Below are 19,150 nucleotides of genomic sequence, written 5' to 3' on the forward strand. Positions count from 1 at the left end.
GACGAACGTTATTATAGTGTGGACCAACAAATGAATAGAAATATCATGACAGACAGAATACCATTTTAGATCGCTAAAACGTTATGTTTGGTTTGAAATAAATGAAGTACAGTCTGCTTTCAAGATCGTGTCTATTTTTAAAACAAAATGGCATGCAGTAAAGCGGGGGTTAACCTCAGAAAACGAGGATAATAGTGACACCTAGTGGTGACCTGGGGGAAAAAATACATCCCCGGAACTTTGATGTGGACGTTTCTGGAAAACCCGGAGGTGTTTAACGGACGGAACAGTAAACAGAGGCCGAGGCCTAGTTCTGTGTTTGGTTACAGTCTCCCTGAATGTAGGAATACAAAAATAGATATAGGTAATTCTAGGTGTCTGTTGGCAGAATGGTGTCCCACCGACAGGCCCGGGTGTGGAGGTATGTGGAAGACGGCAATCTACTGAAGCTGAAGTCGTACCTCCGAAAGCACCCGGACCTTGATGTGAACTTCTCCCAAGGAAAGATGCGGAGGAGCCCGCTGCAGCTAGCCTGCTCCCTGGAAGACGACGCTGCGATGCGGCTCCTGCTCAAACGAGGAGCCGATGTTCTCTACAGGGACCGACGGGGAAACACGGCGCTGCACATCGCCGCCAACATGGCGTTCGTAAATGGGAAAACTGGTGAGGAACTGGGGGCTTGCCCTGCATCAGAACTAATACTCACAGCTGGCTTTTGTTTGGTTTAATTTCAGCTTTTTTCCCCCTACGTTTTTATCTCGTAGTTTATGAGGACTTGTTCGTACCTCTCAAGAAAAAATGCCCAGAAGCTTTGAATGCCCCAAACAAAGCTGGACTTACACCGCAAGACGTGCTGGACTTGATGAATGATTCACAGGTGAACAACTTGGTAAAACTTTAATACTAATTTAAAATACAACGTTATTTTTAATGATTAATATATGCCCAAACAAGCATGACATACTCCACAACTACATCTTATACTTGTTTTTCTAATTCAGATTGCACATATTTTGGTTTATGTTGCTAGTAGCAACATGTAGGACCAAATTTCAGTTTCAGTTTATTCACTCAATTTAACAAATTCCGTGATGAACTTACAAACACATTATCTTACCACACTTAACCACAGATTATAATTGCAAAATAACAGTGAGTGAATCAGGTCTCCAAAGAAGCTTTTTAAAACTTATAGAGGGAACCTGGGAACATACATTTTTAATAAACTAATATTAAAAACACGACAAAAGCACTTCATTCCTTTCACATACCATACAAATACATGACTACATCTCTTTGCAGTTGACTGTGAGCAAGCAATTGAAACATACTTTAAATATGTAGAAGTCAAAGCAGGCACAAATACACCCAATACAGTGGGGAGAACACGTATTTAATACACTGTTGATTTTTCAGGTTTTCCCACTTGCAAAGCTTGTAGAAGACTTTTTATCATAGATGCTCTTCAACTGTGAGTGTTGGAATCTAAAACAAAAATCCAGAAAAATACAATGTATGATTTTTAAATAATTAATTTCAATTTTATTGTGTGAAATAAGTATTTGATCATCTATCAACCAGTAAGAATTTTGGCTCTCACAGACATGTTAGTTCTTCTTTAAGAAGCCCTCCTGTTCTCCACTCATTACCTGTATTAACTGCATCTGTTTGAACTCATTACCTGTATAAAAGACACCTGTCCACACACTCAATCAATCAGACTCCAACATCTCCACAATGCCTAAGACCAGAGAGCTGTGTAAGGACATCAGGGATAAAATCGTAGACCTGCACAAGGCTGGGATGGGCTACAGGACAATAGGCAAGCAGCTTGTTGAGAAGGCAACAATAGTTGGTGCAATTATTAGAAAATGGAAGAAATACAAAATAACGGAAAATCTCCCTCGGTCTGGGGCGCCATGCAAGATCTCACCTCGTGGAGCATCATTGATCTTGAGGAAGGTGAGGAATAAGCCCAGAACTACACGGCAGGACCTGGTCAATGACCTGAATAGAGCTGGGACCACAGTCTCAAAGAAAACAATCAGTAACACTCTACGCTGTCAAGGATTAAAATCCTGCAGTGCACGCAAGGTGCCCTTCCTCAAGCCAACGCATGTCAAAGCCCGTCTGATGTTTGCAAATGACCATCTGAATGATCCAGAGGAGGAATGGGAGAAGGTCATGTGGTCTGATGAGACAAAAATAGAACTTTTTGGTTTAAACTCTACTCGTCATGTTTGGAGGAAGAAGAATGATGAGTACAACCCCAAGAACACCATCCCAACGGTGAAGCATGGCGGTGGAAACATCATTCTTTGGGGATGCTTTTCTGCAAAGGGGACAGGACGACTGCACCATATTGTGGGAAGGATGGATGGGGCCATGTATCGTGAGATTTTGGCCAACAACCTTCTTCCCTTAGTAAGAGCACTGAAGATGGGTCGTGGGTGGGTCTTCCAGCATGATAACGACCCAAAACACACAGCCAGGGCAACTAAAGAGTGGCTCTGTAGGAAACATCTTAAGGTCCTGGAGAGGCCTAGCCAGTCTCCAGACCTGAATCCAATAGAAAATCTTTGGAGGGAGCTTAAAGTCCGTGTGGCCCAGCGACAGCCCCGAAACCTGAAGGCTCTGGAGGAGATCTGTATGGAGGAGTGGGCCAAAATCCCTGCTGCAGTGTGTGCAAACCTGGTCAAGAACTACAGGAAACGTCTGATCTCTGTAATTGCAAACAAAGGTTTCTGTACCAAATATTAAGTTTCTTTTTTCTGGTGTATCAAATACTTATTTCACACAATAAAATGGAAATTAATTATTTAAAAATCATACATTGTATTTTTCTGGATTTTTGTTTTAGATTCCATCACTCAATGTTGAAGAGTACCTATGATAAAAATTAAAGTCTTCTACAAGCTTTGCAAGTGGGAAAACCTGAAAAATCAACAGTGTATCAAATACTTGTTCTCCCCACTGTATTGGTATGAAAGGGTTCCTGGTCAAGAAAGTTTGGTACAAAACAACAAAAACTCCAAATAGCAAAGGAGATAAGTCAACAGCAACATGTTTTCTCAGCAGGGAGGACAAAAACACTTCCTGGACCAGAGAAGGACAACAAGAGGCAACAATAAAAGATGCTCCTGTTTGTGATTTTCCTTAAGCAAATAGTGACTTGGTGAAGTTTAGGATGATGGCTCTCAGACTTTATGGATGAACATTATTTGCCAGGAAAAACTGTTAAATAAAATCCCTTCACTTTCATTAAGTGTGAAATAACTGAATCGCAACCTAACTTGCTTTAAACTCTATAAAGTGATGGTTTTGCACGTATAAACTAGTTGTAAAAAGCACCAGAGATGTGAGCAATGTCCCGTTTGGTGCAGATTGGTAGAAAGAAAAATAATAACTAGAGGTTTATGAATTGGGAAAGCAAACAGAAGATGACATTTTATAACTTTCACCATTGCATTCAAACTCTCCGAGTTGGTCTTTCTGCCAGCTAGGTGATATTTACATGCACTTTCCTTTTAATTAATCAGGCTGCAGGGAGCATGAGACATCCACCTGAGGCAGATCCTGAGGAGGACTGGATGGGGAAGCTGATCGGTGCATGCGAGGATGAATGTTTTGAAGCCTTTGGAGCATATGGTACATGTTAATTGCTAAATTTAAGATGCGATATTTTGCTGCTTTTAACTGCGACGCTTTTCTTTGGCAGCTGACGATTACCTACCTGTCGACGAAGAAGAGGAAGACTTTGGCGACTGGGCGGATCGTATCAGAAGAGAGTATTTTAACAAGAAACACGCCGAAGCTCAAAGAGTGGCAAGCTCGTCTTCCAAGCGGAAGAAAGACAAGAGGAAACAAAAAGGGGAAAGCACTAAGGAGCTGCACGAAAGGTTGCAGAGAGAACACGAGGAGTACCTGGCTCGAGCGGCACGCAAAGAGGAAGAGATCCGGCGGGGAAAGAAACGGCAGTACGATGAGAAATGTGCCGCCACGTTCAGCACAGCCGCCTCAGCGTCTGCAGGCACGAAGCTGAGCTACAGCGACATCCCCTGGCCGGCTCCCAGGGGCACCGTCCGGGAGATGCTGGACGTGATGCTGCACGGCGTGGACCGAAAGGACCAGGCGGCGTTTCGCAAGGCGATCCGGAAGCAGCAGACGCTGTGGCATCCTGATAAGTTTGCCCAGCGGTGTGAGGCTCGGCTGGAGGAGAAGGACAAGAAGCGGATTCTGGACACGGTGACGGCTCTGTCGCAGGAACTCAACAGCCTGGCTCAGACACAGAAAGCTTAGAAGTCATAAAACTCATCACATGCACCATATTTACTTACAACATGGTCCTTGGTGTCAGTGTGTCAATTCACAGAGAAAATTGTTGGTGTAAAATGAGGGAGTTCTTGAAAGAAAAAACACTCAGATTAAAACAGGCAGATTAAAAAGATGGGACACTTCAGGCTTGAAATATAGATCTTTTTAGGATGCAAAGATGGTGCAGCATATATATGAATGAACAGGTTGAAATCATACATACAGGATCAGATATTTACAGAGACTCCCACCAAATAAGGCCAATATGGCTGCAGATAAGCCAGGCACTGACTTGAACAAGTTCCTGGTAGGATATTTGATTATTCATACTATTAGAAATTGCATTTAAATGTATTAGTTTCTTGATATGATTCCAACTTGTAAGCATTAATTCGGAGTTGAAGTTAGAACTGGAGGAATGTCGTTCAAGTTCTGCACAATTAGTTTTAAATAATTTTGGACAAGATTGACTTCATACAAACAAGGAGAGTGTTAGGAGGAGTCTTGTCACCAGTGAAAACACTACCAAGTGTCAAGCAAAGTGGTGGTAGTATTGTGCTGAGTTTTGTGTTTTACATTACACAAAGTGAAGGGAATATTGAAAACTGAGGATTGACTCTAAACTATCTTTTAGTGCAGAGCTCTGTTTCTCTAAATAAAAAATGTGTTTTGTTTTTGATTTAGCAATATTTGTAAACACGTTTTATTTCCTGACTGCAATATATAAAAAAATCTAAACACCATTTATGTGTTGAATCGTTTCTCAGAAAAAAATAATCACAGCTCAATGTCGTTATCTTACTATCCATCTGGGCAAAGTGATATACGTGTTTTGTCTTGTTTTGTTTTCGTTATTCTTTCTTTTTTTTTTTTTACTTTGAAAGTGTCTCGTATAAGACATCTTAAAAAGAAAACAGCCTGTAGTCGGCCAGTTTACAGCGATGGAACCGAATAAGAAAATATGATGGTTGCCAGGTTTGTGAGCTACATCCCCCTTTAAAGAATGGCCAATCCCGCATAAATTAAAAAGACAAAGGAATTAACTGAATTGATTTCACTAACTCATCGCAACTTTTGCTCTTAAAGCGGATTAAGTCAAATATGTAACAACAGAGATTTTGATAAGAAGGCTACCGTTTACTTGTATTTTTTTATTATCTATTAATCGTGTAAGAGCGTTACCTTTTATATTTCTTAGTTTGGACAATGCCTTTGAGTTTAGGATTTACGGTTCTGCTTCTGCAAAATTAATCTGCAAATGTAGTCGACAAGTTACAATTTAAGACCGGTATTTCGTTTAAAAACACTGTGGAAGGCGAGTTTATTTGTGTGAACACACAATTAGCAGAAAAATGGAATCTTAATGGCACAGCGGCGCTCTAAATCACAGCAAAAACTCGTTACTTTCGGAGGCGGCGACGGTACCTGGCAACCCGGAGACGCAATCTGTGTCAATTGCCGTGGAGCGAATAAAGGCCGTAGCCTATTTCTGACTGGGGCTTATTTTTGTTTAACATGCGAAGCTGTCTTTTTCTCGTCTACAAGCCGGGTTGATGATTCATTTTTTACTAACCTTGTTGCTCGTTTTTGTTCTTTCCGACTAGCGTTGCTTGGTTACCGTTTTCCCCCCTTTCCGAGCTGTAGCGGCAGGTGTATAAGGTGAAGAGGCTTCAGGATGACGCCTTTCTCTTTTATCGCTCGACGCGAAAATAAGACTCCTTAGGCGAGCTTGTCTTTGTTCGCTGGACGCTTTTGTATTGGATATTATTTTGAAAGAGGGGTAAAGAAGCCATGAGCCGGAATGTGGATAATTAAAATTTTAAACCAGTCGTCGTTAATAGACAGTAATTAATCAGTGTAAGTTAATTGTGTGAAGGGGATTGCTTAGGTTGAATTCTGTAATGTGCTGCGTTGGGTTGTAGCAGACAGCTCGGTGTTCAGGATCAATCGGCCACAGGAAGATTATCAGCCCTGTCTGACTGTCTGTCTGTGGCAGATAAAAAATAAAAATGGTGTTTCGGAGTGAGGAAATGTGCTTGGCGCAATTGTTTCTGCAGTCCGGCTCTGAATATGACTGCATCAGTGAGCTGGGAGAGCTGGGGCTGGTCGAGTTCAGAGATGTAAGTACAAATAGAGCCACAGTTTGCACATCTATCTATCTATCTATCTATCTATCTATCTATCTATCTATCTATCTATCTATCTATCTATCTATCTATCTATCTATCTATCTATCTATCTATCTATCTATCTATCTAGAAATCTAGAAATCTATCTATATATCTAGAAATCTATCTATTTAGAAATCTAAAAATCTATCTAGAAATGGAGTATGAAAAATATTTGTTTCCACACTGTTTACTCTATACGTTCTTAAAGTTTCATCCATCCATCCATCCATCCATCCATCCATCCATCCATCCATCCATCCATCCATCCGTCCGTCCGTCCGTCCGTCCGTCCGTCCTTCCGTCCTTCCATCCATATGTTTTGTTTATCATCCATCCATTCAACTGTCTTTTGTTCGTGGCTGATCTAAACCTGTCAAAATAAGCAATAAATCAGTCAATTGCATCATAGATTAAAAACAAGCTCAACATTTTTCATTTTCATGATTTGTATTTTTTTTCCATCTTTTCTCTCTTTTTTACCGAAACCTCGATGACAGAAGTTTTCAGTTTGGTTCATTTGCCTTTTTTAAAAAGACTATTTTGTTTACAGACACTTCATAATTCATTTTATTTGTTGTTTCTGTTGTTTTGTTGATTTATTTGGGATATTTAAAATCTCTTCTATGTTAAAGTTTAATTATCATTGAGGATCTGTTCTTGCATTATTATGCCATGACCATTATATTACTTGAAAATCGTCGCAAAACAACAACATTATCATTTATCGCAATAACTTCTGGAATAATTTATCATCCAGCAGAATTTGTTACCCTAACATTCGTAGGCCCATCCATCCATCAATAAATGTTCTCCATGTGTTATGCATGTTTGAATTGAAATTATTTTTTTTTTTTGTACATTTTTCTAAATGACTTTTGTTGTGAATTGGCGTTATATAAATAAATTGAATTGAATTAAAATCTGGCTCTGGAGTAGTAGTTTTTAGCCCTCAATCTTTACATTTAGCTGTTAAACACCAATCTTTAAACCACTGTGGTGGCGGTAATTATATTTCCACACGCGTGCCGTGCTGCCACCTCGCCTGACTAATGGTGCTCCTCTGATTTCAGCTCAACCCCAGTGTCAGCTCATTCCAGCGGCGCTTTGTCAGCGAAATCAAGAGATGCGAGGAGATGGAGAGAATCCTGGGTAAGTCTCTGTGCACCTGGGATGTGGAAGCAGCCTGAGCGTACATCCTTAACAAAACGTTGTCTGTTTAATGAGCAGGGAATTGCTGCATGACTGTATTTTGTATAATAGTGAGTGGTTGTGATGTGCCTTATTTCTTCCTATAAGTGACAATTTTCTTAAAACACACAGGCTTCCTTTTGAGGGAGATCCAGAAGGCTAAAATCGCCGTGCCTCAAGAAGACGAGAGTCCGCTTGCTCCTCCTCCCAGACAGGTCCTGGAGATCATGGTAAGTCATCATAACGTCAATTATATTTAGTTTCCTGCTGTGACTGAAAATACTCAGATTTGTATGGCTTCAGCCTCAGATTTAGTCTGGCTCCTGAAATTCATCTAAACCTGACAAAAACTTACTGGTTTCTGTCAGTAACTGAGGAATCTCCTCTGGATGTTGTTGTTTAGCTCTTCAACCCATAATTAGGTTTGCTACCAATTATCCTTTTTTTTTCTTAAAACTGAGCTCTGTTTCAATGCCAGCTTTGGAAAATTCACTTAATCTCACAATTTCCCACCTTGTGACAATTATTTTCACTTTTAGGAGTGGAAGGTAGCTCCTTTGAATGCCCAGGATTATTATTTTTTGAAGGAGTGACCAGCAAAAAAAATAAACCCAGTTTTTAATGCAGCAGCATAGTTTTGCTTTTTATTTTCAGTTGAGTCTGGAAAACAACAAGACATGAAGAAATAATGAGTTTTAAGAAAACGTATAACTGCATAATTATAAGACAGCAGGTAGTTATTACGACATAGTTATTAGTAATGAGGGATTTTTGGTTCAATACAGGCCCAAATTGTTAGAGAATTCTGGGAAATGTAGTTGAGGAGATAGAGAGAAAATATATTAATTTAACCTTGCTTAAGATGTGGATCTCTTCTGGACATTTAGAGATCACCTGCACACCTCTTTATAGTCACAGAGGTTTAGGCCTGAATTGTCGACGAATTTACTAATTCACAAATTTGATATGAACATGGTATTGTGCTGCCGAATGTCAAGTTAAGCTGGCGTTCTCTCTCTTCCGTGCAGGAGCAGCTTCAGAGGCTGGAGATGGAGCTCAGCGAGGTGGCGAAGAACAAAGACAAGCTTCAGAGGAACCTGCTGGAGCTCACAGAATACACACACATGCTGAAGATCACCCGGACCTTCATACACAGCCGCTCCAGAGTGAGTCTCATTCTAACTCAACCGCTCGTATCTCCTTTTCTGATTAACAACACAACCCTGGCATTGTATAGTTAATGCAGTCTGTGATTAATATGTGGCAATAGCCTTCTAATGTCGGCATGTTCTTGTTTAAATCTAGCATGAAGCTCTTGGTCCCCAGTATGAGGAGTTCCCCACCATGGAGACGGACTCGGCTACAGGAAGCACTGGCATGCAGAGGCTTGGAGCTAAGCTGGGGTGAGCTGCACCACCAAATGTTTACTTCACTGGTATGGGAGTCTAAATGTGTGTGGTAGATACACAAAGGTTTTGACCTAAATGCAAAATGTATTCCACTAACTTATTTTTCTGCTGCAAAAATATCTAGCACAACACATTAATTATTAAAGTATTTAAGTTATAAATATGTATTTATTGCAACTTGTAAGTCAAGTCAAGTTTGTTTGGGTAGCACATTCTGCAACAAAGCAATTGCAAGTGCTTTACATCATAAAAAACATAATTCAGTCACCAATTATGAAACAAGCAGTTGCTATTACATTTTGTCAAATAGCATAATCAAAACTATCACTTACTACTAGTCAAAGGCAGCTCTAAACAAGTCTGTTTTTGCAGTTTTTTGAAAGTTTGCTCCAGATTAGAGGAGCATGGAAACTGAATGCTGCTTCTTGTAGCTTACCACTTTTAATACATTTTATGTCCTTGAAATATTTTCAGACATATTTTACAGTCACCTTCCTTCAGCCAATCAACTTTTTGCTCCATGGAGTAGCATTAAGCTCCAGTCTCTCCAGCGCTTTTTCTTGCAGCTCATGAAACCTTAATAGCACTAACTGATCCATGCCTAGCCGCAGCACTAGTTACCATAATTTAGTTGGAAAACACGTCGTGGACCTAATCTGATCTCTCCTGGGTGCAGCTTTGTTTCAGGACTCATCCAGCGGGTGAAGGTCGAGGCCTTTGAGCGCATGCTGTGGAGAGTGTGCAAAGGCTACACCATCCTGAGCTACACAGAAGTGGACGAGAGCCTCGCCGATCTCGACACCGTGAGACACGTCCTAGAAAAGTTACTTTTTGTGCTTTACGTCTGCTTCTCCGGCTGATATCTTAAGGCTGTTGAATTGCGTGATTTCAGGGGGAAATAAGCAAAAGCTTTGTGTTTCTCATCTCCTTTTGGGGAGACCAAATTGGACACAAAGTTCAAAAAATCTGCGACTGGTATGTAAGCATTTGTTGTTCTACCTTTTTAGTCGCTCATGCATTCTTCTCTGTCATCAGCGTCTGTCCTTGTCGCTCCTAGTTACCACTGCCACTTATATCCGCATCCTGAGAATGACGAGGAACGCGCAGACGTGTTGGACAGCTTACGAACACGGATCCAGGACCTCAACAACGTAGGATCGAACGTCTCTGGAGAGGACAGTGAGCATGTGGAACATCCTAATAACTGTTGTCTCCTGCAGGTGCTTCATCGCACCGATGACTACTTGAGGCAAGTTTTGCAGAAGGCTGCTGAGTCAGCCTACACCTGGGTTGTGCAAGTGAAAAAGATGAAGGCTATCTATCACATCCTCAACCTGTGCAGCTTTGACGTTACCAACAAGTGTCTGATTGCCGAGGTTTGGTGTCCCGTCAGTGACTTGGCAAACCTGAGGGGGGCGCTAGAAAAGGGTTCGGTGAGTTTTAAGACATTTCCTTTTCAAAAAATCTAAACTTTTTAATTGACTTCACCAGCCTCTTAAATGAATCTTTTCCTTTAAGATATATTTCATGTTGCCCCGCAGGTGATAGTGAGAGGTAATTTCTTAAATCTAATAACCTGGTTGTAGAAACTGTATTATTTCCACTTAAGTAACTAAATAAACAAAATTTTTTGACAGATCAAATTCGCACAAAGCTTAAAAATTCAAACATGAAAAAGATAAAATAATATTTAAACAAAGATCTTGAATAAGAATATTTTCAGCTGCCTTTTAAATGACTTAAGACTCTTAAGACAATGTAAAAAAAAAAAGGAGCTTGTTAAACAGTCATGGTTCAACAGACAGAGTGATAGCCTTGAGGAAAGTTAAATTCTTTTAATTCATAAAAGAATTTAAAATTAAATTCTTTTATGAACAGGAAACTAGTTAAAATACGTTAAAAGTAGGACTAATTGTTAATTAAGAGTCTTGCTTCAAAGTTTCTGACTAACTGAAGGTGATCAGGGTTTTTTGTTGATAAATGTGAAAAGTTGAGCTCCGGATTGGAAACCGACTTTAGACTGGAAATATGTCTCAAATGGTAAAAGCAAATTGTGTTGTAGCATAACCTCAAGGGGACACTGATCAGATAAAACAACCTGCAATTGTTTCTTTTTGGCACGAGGGCAGAATTCAAATGAATTTGCTACTTTTATTTACATTTCTTAGAGTCACTGGAGATAAAAGTGCAAGTAAGAAAATATGTTGGTGTCTCAAGTTTTAGTCTATAATCTACAACTGAGGAAGCGTGTGGTGAGTTCAGTTGTGTTGTAGTTTGAGTGTCTACTGCTGTCAATGACTGCCACAGCTCTCTGCTGAATATTATTGAATGACCCCGGAAGGAACTTTTGACCGTGTTTAGAAGGATTTGGGCCGCTGGGCTGGAACCAGTTTTGGTGTCCATTCCACTAAAGATTTAAAGGTTTCTTTGAGGTCTGTCCTATTGCTTCTGATTTTTTTATGATAGCAATATTTTCAGTTTTTAAAGACAAGAACACACAATAACAAAAGAAATGTCCCGTAAGTTTAGAACTTAACAAATAATTGTGTACCTAGTGATAGCTGTAATTATTAATCTAAAAAAACTTGCATTGAACTACTGTTTGTTTATGAATTCATAGGCTAAAAATGATAGAAGTTTTTAGTTTTGATGTGTTTAATTAATTTTTAAGTATCTAAGGAGATCATCGGTCGAAGGAGGAATTGTCTGATTCTAATCTTTCCCCGATTGATTGCTGCGTCTAACTGGAAACATGTCATCCCTTAGTTTATCATTACTCTAATACAAGTTTTCAGCTTGTAACTCTTTAAGAATAACTGTGTTTATGCAAAAAGAAAAAAAAATGCCTTCATGTGTTTTATCTTCAACCAAAGAAATGGGAACAGTTTGTCTTTGGGACAGGTTGCTGTTAGGAACCACATTCCAAGATTAGGTTCTGTGCTACATTTGGAAATCTTTTCATTAATATCAGTTTGACTCATAAACTCGAGATAAGAGCTAACCAGACTATTTAACTGTTAGCTAGCCAAATTATTTAACTATTTAGTTTAAATAAGGTCCTGGACAGGAAATGAGAAGAAAAGCAGCTAAAGTCTAAAACATTAATGTAGCCTGGAGAACTGCTGATAAAGAGCACTTTAAAAGATTAAAAGAAAATATGTGTGCTTGAAAGTAACATGTAAATAAATGGGAACTGACATTTGGCAAAAACCAAATGGGCATTTGTAGCATTTTTGGTTTAGTAAAACCAACTAAACCCATGAATCAGTTTCTCTCAAAGGAGATGTTGTGGCCGATGTTTTCATATCAAAAGGGGCCATCAAACACTTTGGAAGGACAGTTTCTCACATTAAATACGACAGACTGCAAGATGTCGTTTCCTTTATTTCTATCGTTTCATTTTACTGTATGTCGTTACCAAATCCCTCATTTTCTCCCATTAATTTATTTTTAATCAGAGGAAAGGAGACGCCACTGTCCCCTCCTTTGTAAACCGCATCCCAAGCAGCGACACGCCGCCGACGCTTTTAAGATCCAACAAGTTCACCACAGGCTTTCAGAGCATCGTGGAGGCTTATGGGGTGGGGGACTACCGCGAGGTAAGCCCAGGTAAGTCCTTGTTTTCCTGAGGGACAGTGAAGTTAACCACAATTTCCTCCCCCAAAAAATACTCATTATATTTGTGGGGGGTTTTCTGTCAGCTCCTTACACCGTCATCACGTTCCCGTTCCTGTTTGCCGTGATGTTCGGGGATCTCGGCCACGGCGTGATAATGAGCCTCTTCGCCCTGTGGATGGTGCTGACGGAGAAGAATCAGAACAAGAAGCGTTCTAGTAATGAGGTGGGAATAAATGCTCACTTTCATCCTAAATGAAGCAATGGTTGTCATTTTTTTTTTAAATCAAATTGATTTTTTAAATTTTTATGTTGATCCCAGATTTGGATGACGTTCTTCCACGGGCGTTACATCATCTTGATGATGGGACTTTTCTCCATCTACACCGGACTCATTTACAACGACTGTTTCTCCAAGTCTCTGAATATATTTGGCTCTGGATGGAGTGTGAAGGCTATGTTCACCAATCAGCAGTGGACGTAAGCACGACATTAAACCTTTTCATAAAAACCAGTGAGCAGTAGACTTAGTGTCTTAACAGATCCCTCATAACATGCTCACTTCTTTTACTTTGTAGCAACAAAACAGTCCAAACAAACGCTTTGCTCACATTAGACCCAAATGTCAGTGGTGTTTTCAGCGGACCGTATCCATTCGGCATTGATCCTGTGAGTAGATATGCTCAAAAGCTACAGTCACCTTCATGTCTTGAGTACTTAGGTGTTTTTTTTTCTTGTTCAATCAGATTTGGAACCTGGCTGTGAATCGCCTGTCCTTCCTCAACTCGTACAAGATGAAGATGTCAGTCATCGTCGGCGTCATTCACATGAGCTTTGGCGTGGTGCTGAGCGTCTTCAACCACTTGTAAGAGGCTTTTCCCTTTCACATGCAATTATCTAAAACCTGTTTAATGTTCAGAAGCTGGTATTCTCTGGTTGCTGGTGAATCAGAGAAGGAAACTGGTTGTAAAATCTACGACGGTCGAGAAAGTTGTGCAGAAAGATCTGCAAGATGATTTGAGTTTCAAGAAAAACTTTTTTGAAACTCATAAAATGATAACTGCCATCTTTGGTGTTACATCACGCCCATAATATTGATAATCCTCCTGTATATCTACAACATATCATTGCCTTCTCCTCCTCCCTGCTGGCTAGTCTGGTTGTCTTTTTAAATGGAAAGACACAAAACCTCCAACTTACAGTAATTGAATTAGCGATATGATGCAAAATATAAAATTGAAAAAAAAATCAGACACACCATGAATGCCTCTACTAATAAATTTTGTTTCTATTGACATGTTGAGCGTCTTCAGTATGTGAATATGTTGTCTGGTCTGGAGTTTTATTTATGTACGTCATTTCTTAATCGTACAAAGAGATAATCTTACCACATATTCTAGTTTTTTGTCTCTATGGTAGATGCACGAAGACAAAACTAACAGAGCTAACTGTAACTTAATGATTAAGCAGTGAAAGGTAAAGTGAAATAAAGACAATTATGCAACCAAATTTTAATCAAGTTGATGCCGGATTGATGAATTAGTTTCAGCGCTTTCCTGCTGCTGATTCATGTCCCTGTTGGTCCATCATTCCTCCTGAGTCGGCATTACCCATCACACAGATGTCCTCCAATCACAGTGATAGGAGTTTTGCACACATATGTTTATGGCATGACTAATTACTAATAGTCGTCATCCTGGATTTTGTTTCACAGTTTTTTGCAAAATCTACTGGAACTGTGCTGTAACCCAACAAGGAAACCTGAACGATCAGATTTTTTTTCCAGCTGGGAACAGATTATTCCAATTCCCTCGTTTGTCAGCGGATGCACCAACATAAGCAGCCCAGCTGGCTGCTGGTTACTCAGCATTTAAATCTGTTGTGCAGAATTTTAATAACCGTTGTTAGGTCGACACATTACTCGCAAACCGTTGCACAAAAAACACATCGCAAAAGTATTCATACCCCTCCGACCTTTTATTTCATGTTAAAACCAAGGAAAGTTGCATATTGCCATACTGATTTTGTAACCCTTGGTCAAGCCTAGTACTATGACTTTTTATGCCTTGTCCTCTCTTTTCAGGCATTTCCGACAGAAATTCAGCGTTTATCTGCTGTTTCTTCCCGAGCTGCTCTTTCTGATCTGTCTCTTTGGCTACCTGGTCTTCATGATTCTCTACAAGTGGTTGGCTTTCAGTGCACGCAACTCCAGCCAGGCTCCCAGCATCCTCATCCACTTCATCAACATGTTTGTCATGCAGGGGAAGGATGTAACGCCTTTGTATCCGGGACAGGCATGTGCTGGCACCGTCTACTCGTCGAGTTTATTTATAATCTTTCATTGAAGCTTGAGTTTAATCTTGTCGGTCTCATTTCTCAGACTGGCATGCAGGTCTTCCTTCTCCTGATTGCTGTGATGTGCGTTCCCGTGTTGCTGCTGGGAAAACCTCTCTACTTGTACTGGCAGCAGCGCGGCGGCAAAGGCCTGCGCAGACGCAGAGTAAGTCCAGTCAAAGAATTTGGGTCGTCTTAATTCAGCTCACAGGGGTTCATTGTCGTTTCTTGGCTCACCTCAGGGTTATGAGAGGGTGAGGCGTGTGAGCGAGGATGACGGCTCCATAACGTCCATTCATGAGGAGGACGAAGAGGAAGGATTTGATGAAGTGACCAGCAGAGAAGCTCCTCCTAAGCAGGTCAGAGAACAGTGACTCTTTTATTAACGTCTGTTTTTTTCCATTCGCTTCGACAAGTTAATGCTGTTTGCACATTAAGAAGGAGAAAAAGTAGGACGACAGAACAAGAATCAGCTGCGGAGGAAATTTAATATCATCTGAATCGGTTAGATGGATCTAAAACTCTGAGAACAACGGGAGGCTTAGATTATCTTAACTTGATTTTTTTCGTAAAAATGAAGTTAATATCTCATGTACGGCTTTGCAGTTTGATTTTGCAGACGTGCTGCTGCATCAGGCCATCCACACCATAGAGTTCTGCCTGGGCTGCATTTCCAATACTGCGTCTTACCTGCGCCTGTGGGCACTCAGCTTGGCTCACGCCCGTAAGTGCGGCCGGAGAATAACGGCGTGCTCCCTTCGCCTCTTTCCTCCTGCCGATTCTTTATCTTAAATCACTTCATTTCCACAGAGCTGTCAGAGGTGCTGTGGGCCATGGTGATGCGCCTGGGTTTCAAGGTCACCACAGAAGTCGGGGTGGTGTTTCTGGTCCCCGTGTTCGGCCTTTTCGCCATGCTCACTGTGTCGATCCTGCTGGTCATGGAAGGCTTGTCAGCGTTCCTCCATGCTCTGCGACTTCACTGGTGAGTCTATGTTCAGTAAGCGAGTACATTATGGCACTTTTCTAAAACTGTAACTATTTAATCACCAAGATGCATTGATAAGTTCATTTATTTGAGTCAGGCACACAAATGAATAATCAAGATGCGCCGAAAAATTGTTCAGGTGTCCAGAATCGACTCAGTTTCATCTTGGTTGACCCTTGTCCAACCGGTTGAAACGTCAACAGTCCAATATCGTTCTGTCAGTCAATGCATTATCTTTAAGTTATACAAGGTTTATGTAGAAATTCTGTCATTGACCAGACTCAAAGTCAGCCATTTTCAGGACAGATGAGATTTTTAATAAGGGAGTCAGAGGAAACACATCATTCTACGACATGTCCTGACATATTTGAGAAACGAGGAAGACCATGATTTCGACAGAAAGGCTGAACAAAGTAAAGTTCTGGTTTAGCTTTTTGAGCATTCACAAAGTTAAAACATTAAAAAATGTCTTTAAAATGTTGATTTTCTAAGCATTTTGCATGAGTTTTTAAAATGTTAGTAAAGATTTGTTCAACAGTAACTTCTTCTGCACACACAGTGTGACCCCTGATCTGACCTGATCAAATTTAGGGTAGAACAAAAGGATATGAATAAAACACATGGCCACATATTGAGAAAATTACATTCTTACATAGGCAGGAGCAAATTGATAAAAGTGATAACAAAACCTATATATAGATAAGTATGTGGATGTAGAATCAACAACTTGAGACTCCAAAAATGAGACACGGAATTATGCTGAGAACTTAGATGATCAAATAGAGATGCAGAATGGCTTTAAATTAATGTAAACAAAACATCAGAATCTGGACTAACATTACAAGATACCCATAACAATTAGTTTTCTTCATTATATGTTGTTGTTATTGAAGCTCATTTTCCTGCCCTTCAAAACCATAAAAGTTACTTATTAGCTTGGAAAATAGTCTTTTAAATAATAAACTTAAATATTGTTGCATTTACAGGATTTTATTTGACATAAATTTGTGTTTCTATCCTAAGCGGTCCTGAAAAGTCAGGAATGAATGTGTGCTCTTGCTATGGATCAGCATGAAAAAAGAAAAAAAGAGTGAATATTTGTATTTCCAGACACGAGTTCCTATCATATTTTCCATTTTAATCATCAAGCCATCCGATCATCTCCATTGCTTAAATCAAAGAAAACTTTGATACGGCAGCTATGTATAAACCATGAGTGTTTATTCTGCCCACATTAAAGTGTTCCTGGTGGTTTTCTGTTTGATCCCAGGGTGGAGTTTCAGAACAAATTCTACCATGGAACGGGTGTCAAATTCCTGCCCTTTGACTTCTCCCAGTTGCCCTCGGTTTTTGAGCAAGACGGCTTGCTTTAACCCCCCTAGAGCGGCGGCGGACGTGCGCTTCGGCAGAATTTACAACTGTGAAGGTTTAGTGAGCGTTGGAATGATTCATTCTGTGACAACAGCAAACCCTCAAGACTCTGAACTGAAACTCCTCGTAGCAACGTTTGTCACCTTGATGGGTTTTTAAATGCTATCGGCCTGTGCTGACTGCCTTACTATTCTACCCAGCACACCTCTGGAGAGACGGAGGTACAAAACAATGTTTCTTTCTGTTGACCTTGTCACTTTCTGGATGAGTTACTGCTCAGCACCTTCTGTCACCTGCTGAGTGATTTTTAAATGTATTTTATTTGCATTGTGCTGTGTAAAATGGCTTTGTATGCTTGGTATTTAAAGAGCTCAAGTCAGTGCCATAGAGATTGAGTAAAGGGGTGCCATTTTATCTTCTTCATGTAATAAAGGTAAAGCTGCAGGCGTCCATAATCAGCAACACATTAAACATTTCAATCCTTTACTGAGATTTCTTTTACCATAAAGCACTTTGCAGAAATGATTGTACAATGTAAAGTTCTCACTACTGACTGTGACGATGCCAAATGAAAATAGTCACTTGTTGCTATTTGCATATTTACTTATTGTTGCATTTATTTACTCTTGAGATCCCTTATTATTAAAAACATGATCCAAAAACACCATTAGAAAACATAGTTAGATTTTTCTTTGATTTTACAGCTTATGCCATTTGTTAATGATAATGATTCATGATATTTATCTAACTTACTGTCTGTACAAGAGTAATATTTTACCATTCTGATGTGTCAAATAAAGGTTTTGACAAAGGCAATTGAATCAGAGATGTTGGTTTTCATGGAATAGAGAGGCAGGTTTTACCACAGACTGGTCGCCAGTCCATCACAGGGTAGCAGCAGAAAATCTCTCATTCAATATTTCTTTTGGGGAAAAAATGCTTTTTTCTTTTTCTTTTACATAATTTTGCATAACTTCTTGTTCTACATTTATTTCCTCCTATGCTGTCATTATTTTCTATTAAGCCTTTGGAAGCGATGTAGGCTCATAACATCACAGATTTTCTATATCCAACAGTGGGCATAAGTTTCTGGCACATAAATTGGTCCTATGTTTCACAACAGACACATCTTTAGAGTTTGTATATGTTTTATTTGAGCTGAACAGTTCTGAAAATAAAATCATCACATTTAATATGCACAATATCTCAGTTGCAGAGGATGTTACATTTGGTGGACGATGATATTTCAGCCTGCCACTGTTCTATTGATTTTTTTGCTGCTTTATATATCCATACATACCTAGAAATAGATCTTAAGGATCAAGAAATCTGGGTGTATTGATGGACTCAGACCTGAACATTTATCTGATGAACATTCCCAGAATTAAGGGACTAATGTCCCAGCAAGATCTTGAGAAACTCATCCATGCCTTTATCTTTAGTCGAGTTGATTACGGTAACATTGTTTTCACAATTCTGCTAAATCAGACAGCTGCAGCTGATCCAGAACGCTGCTGCTCACGTTCTCACTAAAACTAGAAAATGAAGCACATCACCCCAGTTCTAAAGTCGTTATACTGGCTCCCTGTGGCTCAAAAGAAAAGACGTAAAAATACATGTTAGTCTATAAATTAATAAATGGCTTCGCATCAAACTAGAGGTCCTCTGGTTCAAGTCAGCACCACAACCAGAAAGAAACATGGAGAAGCAGCGTTCAGTTTTTACACTAATCTGGAACAAGCTTCCAGAAAAGTACTGAAACA

At 39.9% G+C, this 19,150-nt stretch overlaps 2 protein-coding genes across 3 annotated transcripts; both read left to right on the forward strand.

Moving 5' to 3' along the window:
- Positions 1–242: 242 nt before the first annotated feature.
- On the forward strand, positions 243–5,057 carry nfkbil1 (nuclear factor of kappa light polypeptide gene enhancer in B-cells inhibitor-like 1). 2 transcript variants are annotated; one of them, XM_008424120.3, is made up of 4 exons: positions 243–663; positions 765–889; positions 3,540–3,648; positions 3,719–5,057. In XM_008424120.3, the coding sequence occupies exons 1-4, from the start codon at positions 390–392 to the stop codon at positions 4,297–4,299; spliced, it is 1,089 nt and encodes a 362-aa protein (XP_008422342.1). In that variant the 5' UTR covers positions 243–389; the 3' UTR covers positions 4,300–5,057. The 2 variants fall into 2 exon arrangements, with proteins under 2 accessions (XP_008422342.1, XP_008422343.1); XM_008424121.3 differs by having other exon boundaries at positions 247–663; positions 765–877.
- Positions 5,058–6,323: 1,266 nt separating this feature from the next.
- Positions 6,324–18,203, forward strand: atp6v0a2a (ATPase H+ transporting V0 subunit a2a). The gene is made up of 20 exons (XM_008424119.3): positions 6,324–6,434; positions 7,556–7,634; positions 7,806–7,903; positions 8,702–8,839; positions 8,979–9,076; positions 9,759–9,885; positions 9,975–10,057; positions 10,140–10,233; positions 10,303–10,515; positions 12,541–12,691; positions 12,784–12,923; positions 13,020–13,177; positions 13,276–13,366; positions 13,444–13,562; positions 14,781–14,991; positions 15,078–15,197; positions 15,274–15,390; positions 15,638–15,755; positions 15,842–16,013; positions 17,287–18,203. Exons 1-20 carry the CDS (start codon positions 6,324–6,326, stop codon positions 17,387–17,389), a joined length of 2,541 nt encoding a protein of 846 aa, XP_008422341.1. The 3' UTR covers positions 17,390–18,203.
- Positions 18,204–19,150: the final 947 nt, after the last annotated feature.

This window comes from Poecilia reticulata, chromosome 12 (assembly GCF_904066995.2).
Source record: "Poecilia reticulata chromosome 12, P_reticulata-male-v2, whole genome shotgun sequence".
NCBI lineage: Eukaryota > Metazoa > Chordata > Actinopteri > Cyprinodontiformes > Poeciliidae > Poecilia > Poecilia reticulata.

What these genes read in the sequence shown, in the direction of transcription:
- nfkbil1 (XM_008424120.3), top strand. Translation starts at nt 390, where the DNA reads ATGGTGTCCCACCGACAGGCCCGGGTGTGGAGGTATGTGGAAGACGGC. An exon ending in ATTCACAGGTGAACAACTTG is followed by an intron (nt 890 to 3,539) that starts GTAAAACTTTAA and finishes TTAATTAATCAG; the next exon opens with GCTGCAGGGAGCATGAGACA. An exon ending in TGAAGCCTTTGGAGCATATG is followed by an intron (nt 3,649 to 3,718) that starts GTACATGTTAAT and finishes TTTCTTTGGCAG; the next exon opens with CTGACGATTACCTACCTGTC.
- atp6v0a2a (XM_008424119.3), top strand. Translation starts at nt 6,324, where the DNA reads ATGGTGTTTCGGAGTGAGGAAATGTGCTTGGCGCAATTGTTTCTGCAG. An exon ending in GGAGATGGAGAGAATCCTGG is followed by an intron (nt 7,635 to 7,805) that starts GTAAGTCTCTGT and finishes TAAAACACACAG; the next exon opens with GCTTCCTTTTGAGGGAGATC. An exon ending in ATCCATTCGGCATTGATCCT is followed by an intron (nt 13,367 to 13,443) that starts GTGAGTAGATAT and finishes TTGTTCAATCAG; the next exon opens with ATTTGGAACCTGGCTGTGAA.